The sequence below is a fragment of the Lissotriton helveticus genome, chromosome 8, assembly GCF_964261635.1.
Source record: "Lissotriton helveticus chromosome 8, aLisHel1.1, whole genome shotgun sequence".
In the NCBI taxonomy this organism is placed as follows: domain Eukaryota; kingdom Metazoa; phylum Chordata; class Amphibia; order Caudata; family Salamandridae; genus Lissotriton; species Lissotriton helveticus.
This window is the reverse complement of record NC_136069.1, coordinates 464010016-464029169: the sequence shown is the minus strand read 5'-3', so window position 1 is coordinate 464029169 and position 19154 is coordinate 464010016. Positions and strand designations below refer to the sequence as shown.

General features: G+C 45.5%; 1 protein-coding gene across 2 annotated transcripts in view; it reads right to left on the bottom strand.

Moving 5' to 3' along the window:
• FNDC3A (fibronectin type III domain containing 3A) overlaps window positions 1-19154 on the bottom strand; it is a 1256364-nt gene that overhangs the window by 644103 nt on the left and 593107 nt on the right. For both annotated transcript variants that reach the window (XM_078657339.1, XM_078657340.1), the window contains one exon: window positions 11709-11767. In XM_078657339.1, the coding sequence (XP_078513465.1) occupies window positions 11709-11767 (59 nt within the window). The remainder of the gene's footprint in view (window positions 1-11708; window positions 11768-19154) is intronic.

The window sequence follows — 19154 nt, the reverse complement described above, 5'->3', positions numbered from 1 at the left end:
CATCAGTGATCTCATCAGTGATGTCATTTGAGATGTCATCAGTGATGTCATCAGTGATGTCACCGACCATGTCATGAATGATGTAATATGTGACATGATCAGCAGTGGATTGCGGGTGCGCGATATATAGTTAGTGCAACTAACTATATATGGAATTTCAATGGTTTTGTGTGAGTAAAATAAGGTTTTTTAAATGCTAATTCCTAACTATATATGGTCTATAACCTATGGTTTTTTCAGTGAATATATATATATATATATATATATATATATATATATATATATATATATATATATATATATATAAACGAACCTCTGAAACAAAGGAAGTGAGTCGCACACTCACGATGTGAAGTCAAGTAGGTTTATTTTTAATTTCCAAAATGCTGGCGTTTAGTGATCCCTGATGCATTTCGGTCTACCAGACCTTTCTCAAAGGGGGGAGCCAGGAGCGTTCAAGAGGCTGCAAGGAACATACGAAATCATATTTGCTTTGCTTTTATAAAAGGTGTTTGCCCCCTGGTGGGCGCCTCGATAGGTGTTACATTCAGGAATTGTGGTTTCTGTAGTATAGTCCGAGTCCCGTGATAGCTACCTTCCAATGATTGTTACTTTGAAGTTATTTTTGCTTCGGAAGTTCCTTTTTGACTCTCATGATCCCCTGCAAGCTAACTTTCAAGTTTGCTGGGGCCCAGACCAAGGTCCAGTCCTTGGTGGCGCCGCTGCCCTTCTTGCTCTCGCAGTCCCACAATTTTGGTCCATATGCGGGCAGTGATGGCGCTCGTTACTCTGGTGGTGCGTCGCTCTAGGCAGGACCAAGCCGAAAAAGAACCTCTGAAACAAAGGAAGTGAGCCGCACACTCACGATGTGAAGTCGAGTAGGTATATATATATATATATATATATATATATATATACACACACACACACACATACATCCTGGACTACCTAAAGAACAAGTTACTTACCTTCGTTAACGCTTTTTCTGGTAGATACAGTATCTGCCTGTGGATTCCTCACCTTGTGAATATCCCCTTGCGTCAGCAACATTCGGAAATTCTTTTTGTAGCCTCGCGCCGACGTGGACTTGGACGTCATAGAGACACAGCATCGCACGTGACTTCGCTGACATCACCGACGCCTATAATAGGCCCACGCCAGCGTGATGACATCAGTTCCGCCCTTTTTTCCGTGCCTTCGAGGCACACGGACGGACCAATGACAGTAGAAATATACATAGCATACACAGTACACGATAGTCAAAGTAACACACACAGTGTGAAGTCAATGCAAGAAAACATTTGAAATAACCCATTTTCTTTGACCATAAAACAAATACAAAACAGTTATTCTGGTATAGAAGAGTGGACAAAGGGGAGGCGGGTGGGTCAGTGAGGAATCCACAGGCAGATACTGTATCTACCAGAAAAAGCGTTACAGAAGGAAAGTAACTTGTTCTTCTGATAGATACATCTGCCAGTGGATTCCTCACCTTGTGAATAGATTCCCACAGCAGTCCCCACTCTCGGAGGAGGGCGTCCACTCTCCTAAACCAGAAAATCCTGGAGGACAGAGCGCGCAAAGTGGCCGTCCCTCCTCACCTCAGAGTCCAAGCAGTAATGCTTCGCAAAAGTGTGGAGGGAGGACCAAGTTGCGGCCCTACAAAAATCCTCTACAGGAACACCTCTAGACAAAGCCGAGGTTGACGACTTAGCTCTTGTAGAATGAGCCCTTATACCCTCTGGAGGTTCCTTACCGGCCAAAGAGTAGCAGATCTTTATACAGAGGATGCTCCATCTTGAAAGAGTTCTTTTATGAACCGCTCTTCCTTTCTTGCAGCCAGCAAACCCAATGAAGAGCTGGTCATCCACACAACAGTCTTTAGTTCTGTCCAGGTAAAAACACACCGCCCTCCTAGGGTCCAGACGGTGTAACCTCTCCTCCTCCTTGGAAGGGTGAGGGGTAGGATAAAAGGAAGGGAGGGCAATGTATTGTCCTAGGTGAAAGGGAGTCACCACATTAGGGAGAAAAGCAGCCCTGGTCCTAAGAACCATTCGATCAGCATGAATGGTCAAGAAAGGGGGCTTGGAACTAAGAGCTTGAAGCTCACTTACCCTCCTTGCCGAGGTAATTGCGACCAGGTAGACTGTCTTAAAAGTCAAAAACCTCATAGGACACTTGTGCAAGGGCTCAAAGGGAGCACCCATCAAGTATGTTAAGACAAGATTTAAGTCCCATTGAGGCACAATAAAGGGAGTAGGAGGGAATTTATTAGTAAGACCCTTCAAAAATCTTAAAACTACAGGAGATTTGAAAAGAGAAGGATGGTCCGGCAAACATATAAACGCCGACAAAGCCGAGAGATAACCCTTGACTGTGGCAACAGCAAGCCCTTGCCGCGCCAAAGAGAGAGCAAACTGGAGAATATCAGATAAATGGGCTTTCAAAGGGTCTACAGACTTCTCTCCACACCAGATGACAAATCTAGACCACCTATACGAATAGATGGACTTAGTGGAGTCACGTCTAGCTGAAAGAAGGACATCCACCACATCGTGTGGGAGAGAAAAGGAGTTCAAGTTGCCCCGTTCAATCTCCAGGCATGAAGGTGTAATGTCTGGAGGTGGGGGTGTAGAACCTGTCCCTCCATCTGAGAGAGGAGGTCTGCCCTGTGAGGGAGACGGAGCGGCGGGTGAGAGGAGAGGTGGAGAAGATCCGAGAACCACACCCTTCTTGGCCAATCCGGGGCGACCAATATGACTTGGACCTGGTCTTGGCGAATCTTCTTCAGAACCTGAGGAATCAACGGTATGGGAGGAAACGCGTAAAGGAGTTGACTTCCCCAACTCAACTGAAACACATCCCCCAAGGCTCCTTGCATCGGATACTGGAGACTGCAGAATGACGGGCAGTGAGCCTTCTCGCGAGTGGCGAACAGGTCCACCTGAGGAGTCCCCCACGTCCGAAAGACGTGACGAACCACTTCCAGGTGAAGCCTCCACTCGTGGTCGGCTGAGAACTGCCGACTGAGGCCGTCTGCACGCACGTTCAGAACTCCGGCCAGATGATTTGCCATCAGACAAATCTGATGGTCCTGAACCCAGGACCAGAGGCACAGAGCCTCTCTGCAGAGACACTGCGACCCCACTCCTCCCTGCTTGTTGATATACCACATCGCGGTCGTGTTGTCTGTCAGGACTTGAACCGACCGACCGCGAAGAGAAGGGAGGAAGGCCTTGAGCGCCAAACGTATCGCCCGCAATTCCAGAAGGTTGATATGAAGCAACCTTTCCTCTGGAGAACAAAAACCCTTGACCTCCAGGTCCCCCAGATGAGCACCCCACCCTAGAAGGATGCATCCGTTATCACTGTGGCCACCGGAGGAGGCAGTTGAAAAGGCTTCCCCTGAGACAGGTTGCCTTCCACGCCCCACCAAGACAGATCCGCTGCAGTTTCTCTGGAGATCCTCACTGACTCCCTGAGATCTCCGCTGTGTTGATACCCCTACCTGCGGAGGCACCACTGGAGTGCCCTCATGTGCCAGCGTGCATGGTTGACCAACAGAATGCATGAAGCCATCAGACCGAGTAGGCGAAGGACCTTCAGGACTGGAACGACCGCTCCATTGTAAAATAAAGGAATTATTTCCTGTGTGTCGCGAATCCTTTGAGGAGGAGGGAAAGCACGACATACAGTTGTGTCCAGTACAGCACCTATGAACAGGATGCGCTGGGAGGGCACCAGGTGAGACTTGGGTACATTTATCATAAAACCCAACCTGTACATCAACTGGGTTGTCTCTTGCAGATGTTGGAGCACTCTCTTCGACGACTCTGCTTTGATCAGCCAGTCGTCCAAATAGGGGAATACCGGAATCCCCGACCTTCTGAGATGTGCTGCCACCACCGCCATCACCTTGGTAAAGACTCGAGGCGCAGTAGTAATTCCAAAAGGAAGGACCGCAAACTGATAAGTGTTGCGATCCCACCGTAAAACAGAGATACTTCCTGTGTGACTTCAGGATTGGGATGTGAAAGTACGCATCCTGCAAGTCGAGCGACACCATCCAGTCTTCTTCCAGCAGCGCTTGAAGAACCTGAGCAAGGGTGAGCATCTTGAATTTCTCTTGTTTTAGATAGAGATTCAAGATCCTGAGATCCAGGATTGGACGAAGTCTGCCATCCTTCTTGGGAATCAGGAAATACCGGGAGTAGCATCCCAGACCCCTTTCCTGCTCTGGGACCACCTCTATTGCACCCTTTCTTAATAGAGTCTGAACCTCCTCCTGCAGGAGTAACAGGTGTTCCTCCGTGCAAAAACCTTGACAAGGAGGGTAATTGGGAGGGAATTCCCGAAAGGGAAGGGCATACCCATTTTCTACGAGATTGAGAACCCAAAGATCTGATGTAACCGATTCCCAATCCCGTAGAAAATGGGTAAGCCGACCCCCCACCGGACCCACATGATCCTGAATGGCGGATCTAGGGCTGCTTTGCTGTGGCTGGAGGGTTGGAGGAGGTGGAGGAGGAAGAGGCCTGACGTCCACGAGGACGCGCTCTTTGCTTTCCCCTGTAAGATCTGTACATGGAATTTTGCTGCTGCTGTTGTTGTTGCTACTGACCTTGTCGGTAATTCCGAAAGGAAGAGCGTTCAAACCTCTGAACCTCCTGACCGAAGAACTCCTGATCTGGAGACCTAAAGATTTAGCAGTCGCCCTACTGTCTTTAAATCTCTCCAAGGCTGTATCAGCCTTCTTGCCAAAGAGGCCAGATCCATCAAACGGCAGATCCAGCAAAGCAGCTTGAACATCTGCCGAAAAGTCTGAGGATTTCAGCCAAGCTGATCTTCTAGTGGCAACCGCAGTGCCCATGATACGTGCCACCGAGTCCGCAGTGTCCAGGCCACTCTGTATCACCTGGCGTGCCGCAGCCTGTGCGTCTGATATTACCTCCTCAAAATCCCTCCTGTTGGCATCAGGAATCTTAGGAGCTAAAGTACGCATAGAATCCATAAGGGCATGCACATACCTCCCTATTAGGCAAGTGGCATTAGTTGACTTCAACGCCATACGTGCAAAGGAGAAGGCCTTTTTAGCCACCTGATCCTGTTTCTTTGCCTCTTTATCCCCGAGGACCTGAGGAAAGGCACTCACATTCTTGTTGGAACAGGCTGCTTGTATGACTAGGCTCTCTGGTGATGGATGAGACGTCAAAAAAGCAGGGTCTTCAGGTGCAACCCTGTACCTTCTCGCCACACTCTTGGGATACTGCAGGAGCTGACAGTGGTTTTTTCCACACCTCCAAAATGGGTTCCGTTAAGGCATCATTAAACAGAAGCAATGGTTCTACCACAGAGCTAGGCGAATGCAAAAGTTCTGTAAGGAGATTGGATTTAAACTCCACTGTTGGCAATGTCAATTGTAGAAGTTCCGCCGCCTTCCTCATCACTACATGATAAGGCTGGACGTCCTTAGAAGGTGTATCTGAGCCTGAAGGCAACTCCCACTCTGGAGAGAAATCCAGGCTACCAGCGTCAGCCAGATCCTCAAACAGTCCTCCTCCAGTTCACCTTCCTCCATATCAGGATGTAACTCTATATACCTTTGCTCTTCCAAAAGGCGTTGTGCTTCCCTTCTGGACCTCTCCTTTACACGCTTCGCAGCTGGATCCACCAACGGCTCCGACGGAGCCGGGATCGGCGCCGGTATCGAATCCGATGGCTCAGAGGGATGCCCTCGAGGTCGAACTGGAGCGGGCGACGCCAGAACCAGCGTCGACGACCTCGGCGGAGCCGGATATTGACATGGTGGCGTCGGAGCCGGCATATAGGGCATGAATGGAGCAGGAGGATAGGAGTGAGGAACTCCTAAATTGAAAGAGGGCCCATGGGACCCGAAGGTGCGCCAGAGGGGTACCACGCCCTTGAAAAGACGCCATACATAGCGTTAAAAACGCAGATGGGTCCTGGCCTGGGGCTGGAAAGGGTGGCTGGAAACCCTCAGGCTGGTCTTGTGAAGGGTTCGGATTCGGCTCTTCGACAGGCGCAGAATCCACATCCACCTGAACCTCTTCCTCATCTCGGGCCGGGGACGGCGCCGGAGACGGATTCGAAGCCGGAGTCGGAGTCGGCGACTGTACCCGCGACTCCGAAGGCGAGGCCTCACCTTCATGATCTGAGACATCCAGCGTAACCACCTTAGAACGAACCTTCGTCGGTGACCTCGACCTCGAGCCCGACTCCTTACCGTAACGACGTCGGGACTCATGCCTCTTCTTCTTATGCTTCCTTCTCGACTTCGAAGCATGGTCTGAAGCGGACCTCGAAGACGACTCCTCTCGAGATCTGGATCTTGACTTCGACCTCGACCTTCGAGAACGAGACCACGAAGATTTTCCTTTTCCAGCCTTCAGCTTCGCTACCAGGAGTTTTGTCTCTCTTTCCCTCAGGGCCTTCGGGTTGATCTTCCGACAAGATGAACATCCATCCACATCGTGATCAGAGCTCAAACACCAAATGCAGCCCTCGTGCGGGTCAGTTATGGACATCATTTTCCCGCACTCCCTGCAGGGCTTGAAGCCGGTCTTCTTTGTCGACATCGTTGAAGAGACAAGAAACAAAGAAGCAGAAAGCGGTAACAAAAAGGCAACAAAGTACCAAATGGCTACTGAGATTCCCGAAACCGTTAGCGCGACGCCGCGGAAAAAAGAGAACTGATGTCATCACGCCGGCGTGGGCCTATTGTAGGCGCCGGTGACGTTAGCGGAGTCGCGTGCGATGCCGTGTCTCTATGACTTCCAAGTCCACGTCGGCGCGAGGCTACGAAAAGAATTTCCGAATGTTGCTGACGCAAGGGGATATTCACAAGGTGAGGAATCCACTGGCAGATGTATCTATCAGAAATGTGGCCAAGTAACCCTTATCTTAAAAGAGCCTGACTCAGACCTTTCCGATCCCAACATCTACCGTCCAGGCTCTGGCATCCCAACCCTAGCTAGGCTCATGGAAAAATGCGTTCATCAGCAGCTCTGCAATCACATTATCCAATTCCAACTCCTCAATCAATACCAATCTGGCTTCAGACCAAATCACAGTACTGAAACTCCATTGGTCCACATTGTTGATGACACTTTACGTTTACTCGATCAAACTGAGTCCTGCTTACTAATCCTGCTAGATCTGTCAGCAGTGTTTGACACTATCAAACATGAGACTCTTGTGAACATCCTAGAACACCAGATGGGTATCTCCGACACTGCATTAAATTGTTTTCTTCATTTCTACACAGAACTCTTGATAAGGTGAGACGAAATGCCAACACAGAAGGCATTTGCTTAGTCTAGTCTACTGGTAATTAGTGCTTGGGTTACAGTTTTCCATGAATTCTGTACCACTGCCTTGTGGCCCTCCACCTCAGCCCTCGCATGCTGCCAAAAACCTGGCTATCACCTGACTATCATTGTTGATGATCAGCTTTCTCTGGGAAACCATGCCACTGCGGTGTCTGTGTGTTGCTGTAACACACTCAAAATACTCAGACAAGTATTTCAATGGCTGCCCCTGACTGCACGGAAAACTGTAAACCAAGCACTAATTACCAGCAGACTAGACTAAGCAAATGCCTTCTATGTTGGCATTTCGGCACACCTTATCAAGAGTTCTCATTTGGTCCAGAACACAGCTGCCAGGCTTGTTCTCAATCTGTCTCCTTGTCCCACTGTCGCCGACTACTTACTAATTTTCATTGGCTACCTCTCTACAAACATTTCCTCTACAAGCTTCTTATGCATACCTACAAAGCACTTCACAACCCTGGTCTTTTCTATTTTACCAGTCGCATACTTCTATGTTCATTTCCGACGATTTCGCTCAGCATCTCCACTGTTTGCTCGAAACTCTTACATCCAGCAGGCTATTGCAGGAGGGAGCTCCTTTTCCTACTTGGCACCTTATGCTTGGAATAAGCTTCCTTCTCTATGGGTTCGGCTCTCGCTCTCAGTATTTAGGAAGAAATGTAAAACCTGGCTTTTCTAACTGGCTTAGTTATCAAGCTCAGGCAATAACTTTCTATTCTGCTCCGGGATAACCTTATGGGTGAGATGCATGCGTTATTTATACAAATACCATAACATCGTCTTACAAAGCAGTCTAGCTAGATATAAAGCTAATGTTGAATCAAGCATTTTTGAAACAATTGTTTTTCTTTCATAAATGTCTCTGAGGCATTATTCATACAGTGATGCAGATACAAGAGACCGAACAACAACTCCTCATCCTCTCTTCATACAGAATCATTGGGGCGAAAGGCATAAAAAAACTAAGAATTTGGGAGGAGCAGCAAATTGAGTAATGGCGGGAAATGCTGGAGAGCCAATATCTAACTGCAGGCCTGGGAGCATTCTATAGATATGTGGGGTTAGTACATGGCTTGGCATAAGGTAGCGAGGGAAACATACTAATCATTCAGTCCACACCATTACTATGAGACTGATAATAATGTAGACATAAATGTTAAGTAGAGGTTAAACTAATTATTACAGATAGTAAGGATGTGCAATGCAAAATGCATAGTCTTTTTCAAATATTCATCTCGTTTTTAATTATGGCTGCTGAGATTACAATAATAATTTCAACCACTTTGATACACAAGGTTTGTGTACTGATTGTACATATTAACAGTATTGCTGCGTGTGTGTCTGCTGTTTTCAGACATCTGAGTGTGGTTCCATATTTCCACATATAACCCTGGCAGCAAAGAGCTTCTGAGGTACGGTTATCTGGCTTACAACATTCTGGATCTTGATCGGCCTAACTCATCACAGAGATACGTGAGAGCCACTGGTACGCTTTCCTTTTCTCCAAAGTGATTGTGATTTGCAAAGACCTCATTGGAGCTAAGGAAATCTTTCTGGTTGAGCCCTTCTAATTGGCAGCGGCAGTGGGTCACGACAAAACACAAAGTAATTTACAGCCTAAATTATAAAAGGGAAACGTCAAGACTCAGCACCTATTCTGGTATTCTAATTCATGTGAACACCAACAAGAAAGTTATGAGCAATATCTACACAAAGCTACTGGAGCACAGGATGGGGCTATCAGGGACTGTGTTAAATTAGTTCGACTCATTCCTTCACAACAGAAAACAAAGAATTAAGGTGAATTAGACTCTGTCAAATCCTTCTCCCCTCACTCTGGGGGTCCCACAGGGGCCCATGCTCTCACTCACCCTTTTCAATCTGTTCATGGAGCCTCTAACGTAACTCCTGAAATTGTCCAACATTCATTACCACATGTATGCTGATGACACCCAATTGTACCTGAAAGTCTCCTCCCCAGAGGACATAAGGCCCCTCATCTCAACTCTTCAGGAAACACAAAGTTGGTTGACTCTCAAACAGTTGAAACTGAATGCCCTCAAAACAGAATTTCTCCTTATCACTACAGCCAATCACTCCCTAGACATCGAAGAATGGATGCATCAACTCACAGCTCTCGACTGCACTCCAAACATAATTGATTCAGTGAGCTCTCTGGGAATAATATGCAACAAACATCAGTGCTCTTACCAAAGGTGCAAATCTCAAACTGAGAGTCTTGAGGAAAATAAAACCCTTCCTACCCCATAACGCCTTCAAAAATGCGGTTCAAGCCCTAGTGATTTCTATATTGGACTATGGTAGTGCTACCCTCTGCGGCCTTCCTAGAGCGAAGATGGCGCCACTCAACTACGCTGTGAGTCTTATTACAGGCTCCAAAAACAATCATAACATCACGCCTGAGCTGAAATCTATAAATGGCTCCCGTATGAAGCAAGGTTTCATCTGAAAATTGCCTGCATGACGCATAAAGCTTTACACTTCAACACCCCAATCTATCTTGCACAAAACCTTGAGATTTCTGGGTGCTCTCACTCCTCTAGAGGCTCTGGCACCATACTGCTCAAACCACCGAAATGCCATAAAAAGAAAACTTACAATCGAGCATTTTCGGGTATTGCACCAAGAATCTGGAACGACTTGCCACCTGAAATAAGACTTAACTCCACGGCTTCCTTCAGAAAAGAAGTCAATGAGTTACTGATAAAGACATTTTTGGTCTAGCTTCCAATCACCTTAAGATGCATTGACTTTCTTTTGTTCCCTTCAGTTCTATCTTAATTATCACCATCTGTTATATTTGTTTTCTTTTCTGATTGTGTTACGATTACCACGGGGTGTGCCCGTTGAACTGCCAAGATGTAAAGCGCTCTGTTACCCTTATGTGGTCTTGTTCGTGCTATATAAAACTGTTCAAATAAATAAATACATACGTATTTTGGTTATGTGCAGTTATGTACACTAAGTTTTGCTAAATAACTTATCATCCCTTCAAGATCTGCGCATACAAACGACTTTAGTAGTTGAAGTAGGTCCTCATCCGTGCCTATTCCCACACTCAAGTTGATCATTAGAATATTGTGTCTTTACAACATGATGGATCACAGTTCTGACAATCGTGTCTTGGCCATACTAATCCTCAAGGACACGCCACTCAGACCACTGTTAAGGTGCCAGAGATCTCTCCAGAAGGCACATGCAATGAATAAAACATCTATTAAAAAAACACTGATGCGACCCTCCTGGATAAGCAAATCCAGGAGGTTTGTAGTGTGAGACTTATTTTCAGTACCCTCCACCTTTTCTAGAAACCCCTTCACATAGTTGTCTGCACTCTTTCTAAATGGCAGAGATCTCCACTTGCATCTTCTTTCTGGAATCACACATGCCTCGTTCCACATCGACCAGCATACCACTGCGGCTCCAGTAGGCTCTCCATGGAAGTTACCTTTCACTTTATATTATCGTATATAGACCAATGTTCCTTTAGTGCTGCTATTTGCACAGACTCCCTCTCTGGTTGATGCACCCCATGCCAGTCTCCTTCTCCTTAAATGCCATGCATGATCCAGAGCCCCTGGTACAAAGATATCCTCCTTTATCTATGGGCTTTTGTGTACATGATAATTTACTAGAGTCCTCCACACTTCAGGCGTTCATGCAGTAGAGAGGATCCACTCAATGCCTGCAAGATTCATTCAGCACTTAGAAGGAGGGCAAAGCCGCTGTCCCTGAACTAAAAGAATATTCAGACACCCTCCTTCTCTCTGCTTGTTTTTGCCACCGCCTCAGATACCTGCTGTAAACACTGATATACGTCAGCAAGCTCAAAAAGCTGCAAACATTTTCTCTGCCCCTCAATCAGCAAGCTACAGCACCATGGGCTAATCGCAAGTTGATCTTTCTGGACTCTGGCCACACCATCCAGATTCCTCCTGAATATGCATGGAGGAGTCTACTCCATTGACCACCAAGGGTTTGGGCCCATCATAAATTCCACGCAGTGGCTGATAAGAGTGCCTCCAGAATGTATACCCCCCTAGCCTGGGTTGCTTCGTCACCCAGACCAACTCTTTCTGAAAGCTTTACTGTGTGTTTTTACTCATGTCATACAGTGTACGTGTTTCAACCACTAACGCCTGCTGCAGGAACTGAACTGCACATCCCTGTATTCTGCAACACTATTTATTTTTCATTCTCGATGGAGGTCGACATTTTTTAAGACAAAGATTGGCTCCAGGATGTTGAGTCATCCTTATTGAGAAGCCACTGTGACAAGGCAGAAGACAAAGTCGTGATTTTTCTTTTTTTCTTTGCAAAAATAAGCAGACTTACCTCTGGTTTTGCAATGTTTGAAAGATGTGCTTCAAGTGCCTTAGTTTCTTCATCTTTTTCTAAAAAAAAAAAAATGTTTAAGAAATGTTAGACCAAACATGACTATATTAAGGGATTACCAATAGGCAAATATCTTTTTTTTTCTTTTAATTTTTTTGTCCTCATTAACCGCCAATATCACCCTGAATGCACACTCAAGCAGTCCATACCCACACTCAGCAAGCTCAGAGGCGTAGGCGGCTAAGGGATGAAATCGCCCACCTACCGGCATTTAGACTTGCTAGTGTGTATACCAAGGCAGCCACTGAGATAACTCCATTATTACAAGCCTCTAGAGCTAGGTGGCCTTTGTCTTAGAACCTCCCACCCCATGCTAGGGGTTCCCGACCTGGCCCTTGGAGTGTTCAGGCAGCATAATAGGACCCGAGAGAGAAAGAAAAAACAAAAACAAAAAACAAAAAAACTATACACTCAACTCCGGGTCCTATCTTGTTTTCAGTATATTCCAGAATGCTCTCTTCTTTTTGCTGCCTGATCTTGATAAATCCAGCTTGAAAATCGCCAGAACCGAAGATTGCCAGTCAAAAAAGGAGGGAGGGATAGGATCTGTCCATTTGATGCATATTTGTCTCTTAGCCAGGAGCACATCGTAAAAAAGTAGCGATCTTGCAGGGCCTCTTACATCATCTTGTAAGCCAAAGAAGGCCAAGGATAAGCCGATAATGACAGGGGTTCCTATCATATCCGACAAAAATTTGCCAACACTGTCCCAGAAGGGGATCAGAGCTGGACACTCTTTAAACATATGGGTATCAGAAGCCGAGGCCAGTGCATATTTCTTACAGCATACAGGCAGCTCTTTATTGATTTTAGAAAGCTTCAGTGGAGTAAAATAACCCCTGTGGATGGTGAACAGGTGGATCCTTTTTAACCACGCCGGCTTTACTACATCATATAGAAGTTTACACGATGATTGCCACAAAGTGTCACATTCTAGGTAAATATCTTTAAGCCTCACATTATAAACTTTAAAAAATAGTTTGATCATAATTACATCTTTTTTTCTCACAGTGTTTTAGTGTGGGGTTCACACCTTTCTTGATTAAAGCCAAAAATATTTAAAATAGATCATTTTGAGCCTTATATTAAATTGAACACTGCATGTTGCCTTTTTGTATGATCTTTACATTTCAGCTATATATTGTGCTCCTCATGTCACTAAAAATTAAAACCATCCGTGGCGATGTATACTCAAATGTATTCTCAATCTTGAACTCAGAAAGTAGACATGACTACTGTACTTCCATCATCTTCCATTACTGCTGGACCTTTCCCTTTTTGCAGGGTTATCCTCATACTTTTTGCCTTCCTCTGCCTATTTTTCTGACCTTCATTGCAGCTAATCAGTGCTAAAGTGCATGTGCTCTCTTCTCTATACATGGTATGATTGGTTTACACCCATTTGGCACATTTGATTTACTTGCAAGTCCCTTGTAAAGTGGTATCCCAAATACCCAGGGCCTCTAAAGGAATGCTATTAGTGGGCCTGCAGTGCGGCTTGTGCTACCCATAGAAGTTGCCTTTCAAACATGTCTCAGGCCTGCCACTGCAGAGCCTTTGTGAGTAATTTATTGCCTCCTCAACTTGGCATTTAAAACTACTTGCAAAGCCCTAAAATCCACTTTTTCTACACATAGGTCACCCCCTACTGTAGGCCCTATAGACCTATGGGCAGGGTACTGTGTAAGTAAAAGGCAGGATATGTACGTTCATGTGTGTCATGTCCTGGTAGTGGCAAACAGTCTATTTAGTTTTTCACTGCTGTCTAAGGCCTGCTCCTCTCATGGGCTAGCACTGGCAATTCCCTATATACTGTTAAGTGTGAACTCCTGATCAGAAAGGAGTAGCATTGCTATGTTTGGTATGTTTAATATAGTTGTGATAAATCCTGCTTACTGGTATAGTTGGATTTTACATTACTATTTGGGAAATGCCACTTTTAGAAAGTGGGCATTTCTCTGTGCTTATGACTCTTTGTGCTTTGCAGCCTGACTCCAATACTTGTCCAGGCTGGGTGACAGCTACACTTGGTGCATATTTTACAGACAGCCACAACAGAGGAAGGGTGGGTGTGACAGGGAAAACATCTGCATTCATCTGCATACTGACAGTCTTCCTGGGCTGGGAGAGGCAGAGGTGCTTCACACTTTACATTTGTATAAGTTGTGCCCTGCCCTCACACAAAGGGCTGATTTACCCCCTACTGATCATCTGGAGCCAGGGCTGGGTTGAAAGGGATTGCTGCACACTTCTAAGGGTTCCTTTGACATACATCACCCCTACATCAAAGACATGTGTTAGTATAAGTACTCTGGCTCTAACCCCATGTTTTTAGACACTGTGTGGGACTTGTAACCAACACTGCTGGCTCTACAATCAGCACAGTGCCACGCGGAATGCTGTGCTTCCAAGAGGAACTGTCATCTGGACTACTTGCTTTTTGTGCTGGGCTTCTGGAGGGATTGCCACGCTGTAAAAGTGACTTTATGTGCTGGCCTTTCCTGCCTACTGCTCTGTTTGTGCCCCCAAGTGCTCTCCTTGGGCTTGTTGGCTATCCCCCTGTTTCCCCACAGTCTCAGGACCAGAAAAGACTATCTCACCAATCCCTTGCCATGGGACTCTGAGTCCGGTAACCCTATCCTTCTACATTATGTGTGTGAAGCATTTTTATTGTTCCCCAAGGCAGTGTGTACCTTGAGTGCTTTCTGCCCTTCAGTCCTGCCCTCTACCAGGTGAAGATATTCCAGCGCTTCCTTCTGCACCAAAGTCGAGCGTCGTGGGTAAATAAGCAGTACTTCATGCTGCAATAGTACAAGTTCTTTGCGTGCCTATAGAGAGCTCTGCCAGTGGAAAGACTGTTTCGTGTGATTCAGTAGCACTTCACACTGCAACAGCACCCGTTGTCTGCTTGCCGTCTGTCTGCAGTGACCAGGTTTGCTGTGGTAACAGCTTGCACCACTTCCAGAGTTGCCTGCAGAAGGCCACCGCACTCACAGAAAAAGATGCCGGGTTCTGAGACCCGTCAGGCAAAAAAGAGTAGCACAGCCATCACCGCTACTTCTCCCTGCTGGGGAAGGCTCGAAGGACACGGGTCCCGACCCCCGCAGTCTCCAGGAGCAAATGTACTGTGAGCGAGGGCTCTGACAGAAAGGAGCCTCTAGGAGCAGACCCGCGCTCTGAGGCCGTCACTCCCACTGGGCCATTCGGAAGGTCTCCTGTAGTCGGAGGAGTCCTGTTTAACTCTGCTCCTGAGGCCCCCCAAACACTGAGTGGCCCACAGGAGCGCCTAGTGGTCTGCAAAGCTTCTCCTGTGTCCCTGAAGAGTACTGAGGGTGAGTGAGATTGGAGGAAGCTGTAAATCCGTCCTGCCCTACTCCGTTCTTTTGCAGGCAGGCGCCCTAATCAATCCATCTCTAGGGAGCATTGGGGTGACCTGTGAAGCCTAGAGAAGGCTCCAGGTTCGCCAGACCTTGAGGTACTGTACCAGCTCCACTTCACAGAGTAGACCTTTATGAAGGATCCCGAGAGCTGCAGGAGACTGTTCCCGAGGCAGGCATTAATTTATGTGATTACCTTGTAGGTGATCTCGAGGCCCCAGTTTGCTTTTCCTGGAGTAATTCCTAATGTGCCTCCAGGAGACCTCACAGAAATTACTGTATAAAGCTTAGTAAGTGCACAGGTGCCTCTGTGCTCTACGGTTTATGTCTGGACATAATCGATGTAATGGGGCTAAGTGAAATTACCATAACCATGTTAGTAGGAGCGTAGGTGTTTCTGTGCCCTATGTTTGCCAATTGTGATTCATGTGCTTCCCTAATCTAACGTACATTACATGAACTCAGATGTATGTAATTTTTAATCTTGCCTTGTTCAGGATAACAAGTACGCCCTGAGTAGCTGCATAGTGTGCACAGTATTTATGATTCATGTTGTTTTGGTCCAGTTTTATGTACAATATACTATATATTTTTACATAAGCCTGCATGGAGTCTATTTTGTGGTGTATTCATTGTGTTGCTGTGAGAGTGTGTTGCACAAACGCTTTACACATTGCCTCCGATGATAAGCCTGCCTACTCTGCGCCAAGCTACTAGAGGGTGAGCATAGGTTATCTATGGTGTGTAACTGACTTGCCCTGACTAGATGGTGGGTTCTGTCTGGCTTAGGTGCATACCCATGCCAACTAGAAACCCAATTTCTAACAATTATTTATTATTAAAAAAGATATAAAATGTACCCAAGAAAATCTTATATTTAATTAAAATATAGTGCATTTTAAAAACAGAATCACTATGGGTGGTTATAATGAATCACATAGCCATAATTAGTTTATTATAATTTAGGTTTACTTAATCTGTTGAGGCTGGAAAAAGAGCAGGAAGTGGTGACTGTGGTCTAGCACCTCACACGATGAACTGCCTCAGTATAAACTGCAGTAGCCACCAATATAGGCAGTAGTCCTTGAACTGCCCTAGGTAATGCAAAACAGATATAGTAGAGCCACTGTAACTACAAAATAAGAGAACCCTCAGTATAAAGCAGACCTTTCATCCTTAACCCCACCAAAACATAAGTCCTGCTATTGGCCATTGAGTCCAAACGTGGTTCGACAATGTGAACCTGGACAGATTCAGCCTGATTCGAACCTCAACTTTCACCAGAATGCCAAATCACTCGGATTCACCCTGGACACAATATTGCACTCAAGGAACATACCGCCAACAAAACCAGGACGACCTGGTACTAGCTCTTTTGTCTGAACAAAGTGAAGCGATTCCTCCCAAAACACCACTTCAGAACTATTGTTCAAGCCCTCATACAATTGGATTCGGATGGCAGCAGTGCACTATTTCACGGTCTCCCACATTCCAATCTAGACTCCATTAGTGGCATCCTACCTGCTGCAGCACACCTCATTAGGAGCCTGAAGAGTTATGACCACATCCCCCGCACTCTAATGGAATTCGATTGGCTCCTCCCCAGTTGCTGAAAGCAATGTATTTATTTAATCTACTGGTGAATATATTCCAGCATTCCAAATCCTAAGAAAAAGACGGTCCCCACCTGTTTCGTCTTTATGTTGGCAAGACTTAGAACCTCCCACCAGAAACAAACTGCATGTCTACGGTAGTCTAGATGTTCTAAGCCCATCTGCCTCAAAGTAGACCTAGAAATTATTAATATGACAGTAGGCATAACTCCTACCTCATTATGGACAATTCTGAGCCTCAAAAAAGCCCTAAGCGTCTCAGCTAATGGGGCGAAAGATTTGCAACTGTCAGTTTATTTTGGACATTTTACTAGGATTTGGAATACCTGAATGTAATCATACTGGATTCAAAAAAATAGTTCATGACAGTAACTTAATAATGTAATTAACTCAGCAGTAATATGATTGATGAATGTAGTGAACTATGTGACTGTATAATCTGGTTTTGATAGTTAACCCTAGATGTTGGGTACCACACGTCCTATGTAATTATCCACGTCCTAATATAAGGGCGTTAGGATTCTGAGGCAAGGTTGATAATAACGAAAGCTATTCATCAAGAACATGTTAATTGTTTAGGAAGCAACAGGCTCATATTGTTAGGGTAAACATTGTGTGTCAACTCAACGCCACACAGTGAGTAAACACATGCAAGAAACTCATGACAACATCACAAGAGTCACCAGTATGATTTGGTGAAGTAAATGTTGCTGTCACAAGAGACAGATAGGAGTCTCAGTCTTCTCTAACAGAATGGGCATTATCTAAAAGAGCAAATGTGTTACAGCTCCTAATGCCACAAGATGGCTAAGTATTTCAATTACATTTCAGTTAAAATCACAGCAGTATGTGAGCTAAGAGAGCCAGAACAGCTGGCACAGCACTTAAAATCAAATAGCAATTTAAATGGAGATTCGTAACTGTATGTCAGTTTTAAAACTGTTAAGACAAATTAGAACCACAATAATGTGAAATATATTCATAGTGAATGTGCTTCGTGTTTATTCCCTCTACACGATATTTTGCTCTCCTCCAGCTTCAGCAAAACCTCTGATTGGCTCACGTTTATCTAGGGCCAGTTCATATCCTCTGCAACCATGTTGAGAGAAGGCTGCTTTCACCACAGAATCTTAGACGCTGTAGTCATGAAGGGATGTCAACGTACTAGGGACTATAAACAAAGAAAAGGGCTTTAAAATGTTGCAAGTGTCGCAAAATATCTGAATTACCTGGCACCATGAGACATTAACTCTGGATATAAGCTTACCCCTGTGGGTTGGAACAGACTGTGAGACTACATCCTTGGTGACAAACATGCCACGTTTCCACCACCGGCTGTGCTCCAAGCATTCCCTTAGATGGAAGCTCAATTCCTGCACTAATTCTACTTGCCCTGGTCTTGTTCGTTCAGCTCCAGCTGATCCAGTTGGTTTTGTGACGGCAGAGTTGTACAAGAACTACCAGTGATGAGGTGCCCATACTCCGAACAAGTTAGACTGAAAAAGATACCTTCACAGAACATTGTGAGTTGGTCACGCAAGTCAGAGGCACAAAGCTTTATTGTTACCCAACTCAATGCTACTCATTTGTTGGACCTCAGAAAGATGAAAGGCTGAGTGGACCCACCAGGATTTGAACCTGTGACCATGAGGTCTAACAGAGGCCCCTAGAGTGGACGCAATAGTCCACTAAACCACCAGACACGAATGAATATGCAGATGTTCCCTGTGCATTTTAAAGAATGAGCTGGAGCTAGTTAAGAGATGACAGATTGTCCCCAACCTATACAGAAACATAACTAAAAGTGAGCGGTGCCACATTTGAATGAACTTTAGAGTAACAAAGAGTCCTACCCTCTCATAAAGTAATACCACTAACTGAGCATTCAGTTTAGTGTAACTAGGCTTCTAAAGCTGCATCACTCTACGAGATGAAGTCTTGACTGTGCAATCTAGCTCATCACCTGAAAATCGAGCTCCAATAAGAGATATGTGGTAAATCTGTTAGCTTGGTATTAGCACCCAAACCCTGGAGTCCAAGAAGCAACAGGCAATAACTGTCGCAAGGAATGTCCAGTTCTACTAAGATCCCGAAGTCAAGGAGAACTAACCTGAAACCATGAAATAACTGAAATTGATCAATATACCAATTTACATCGACAAATTTAATTCTGGGTTTGGGAGAATTAAGTGACAGGCAAAACAGAAAGAATGAAATCCAGAAAGGCAGGGATATGGCAAAGATTTAAATCGATTAACACTGGATTCTCAGAGCGCCCACACAGAAGATCACATATAAGCAATGTTTCAATTCTGTTTCCTCCTTCATGCGGTAAACATTTGCTGGATCACTGAGATACTCCAGGCCCTTCCTTGTACATTGGCACAATAGGTCCA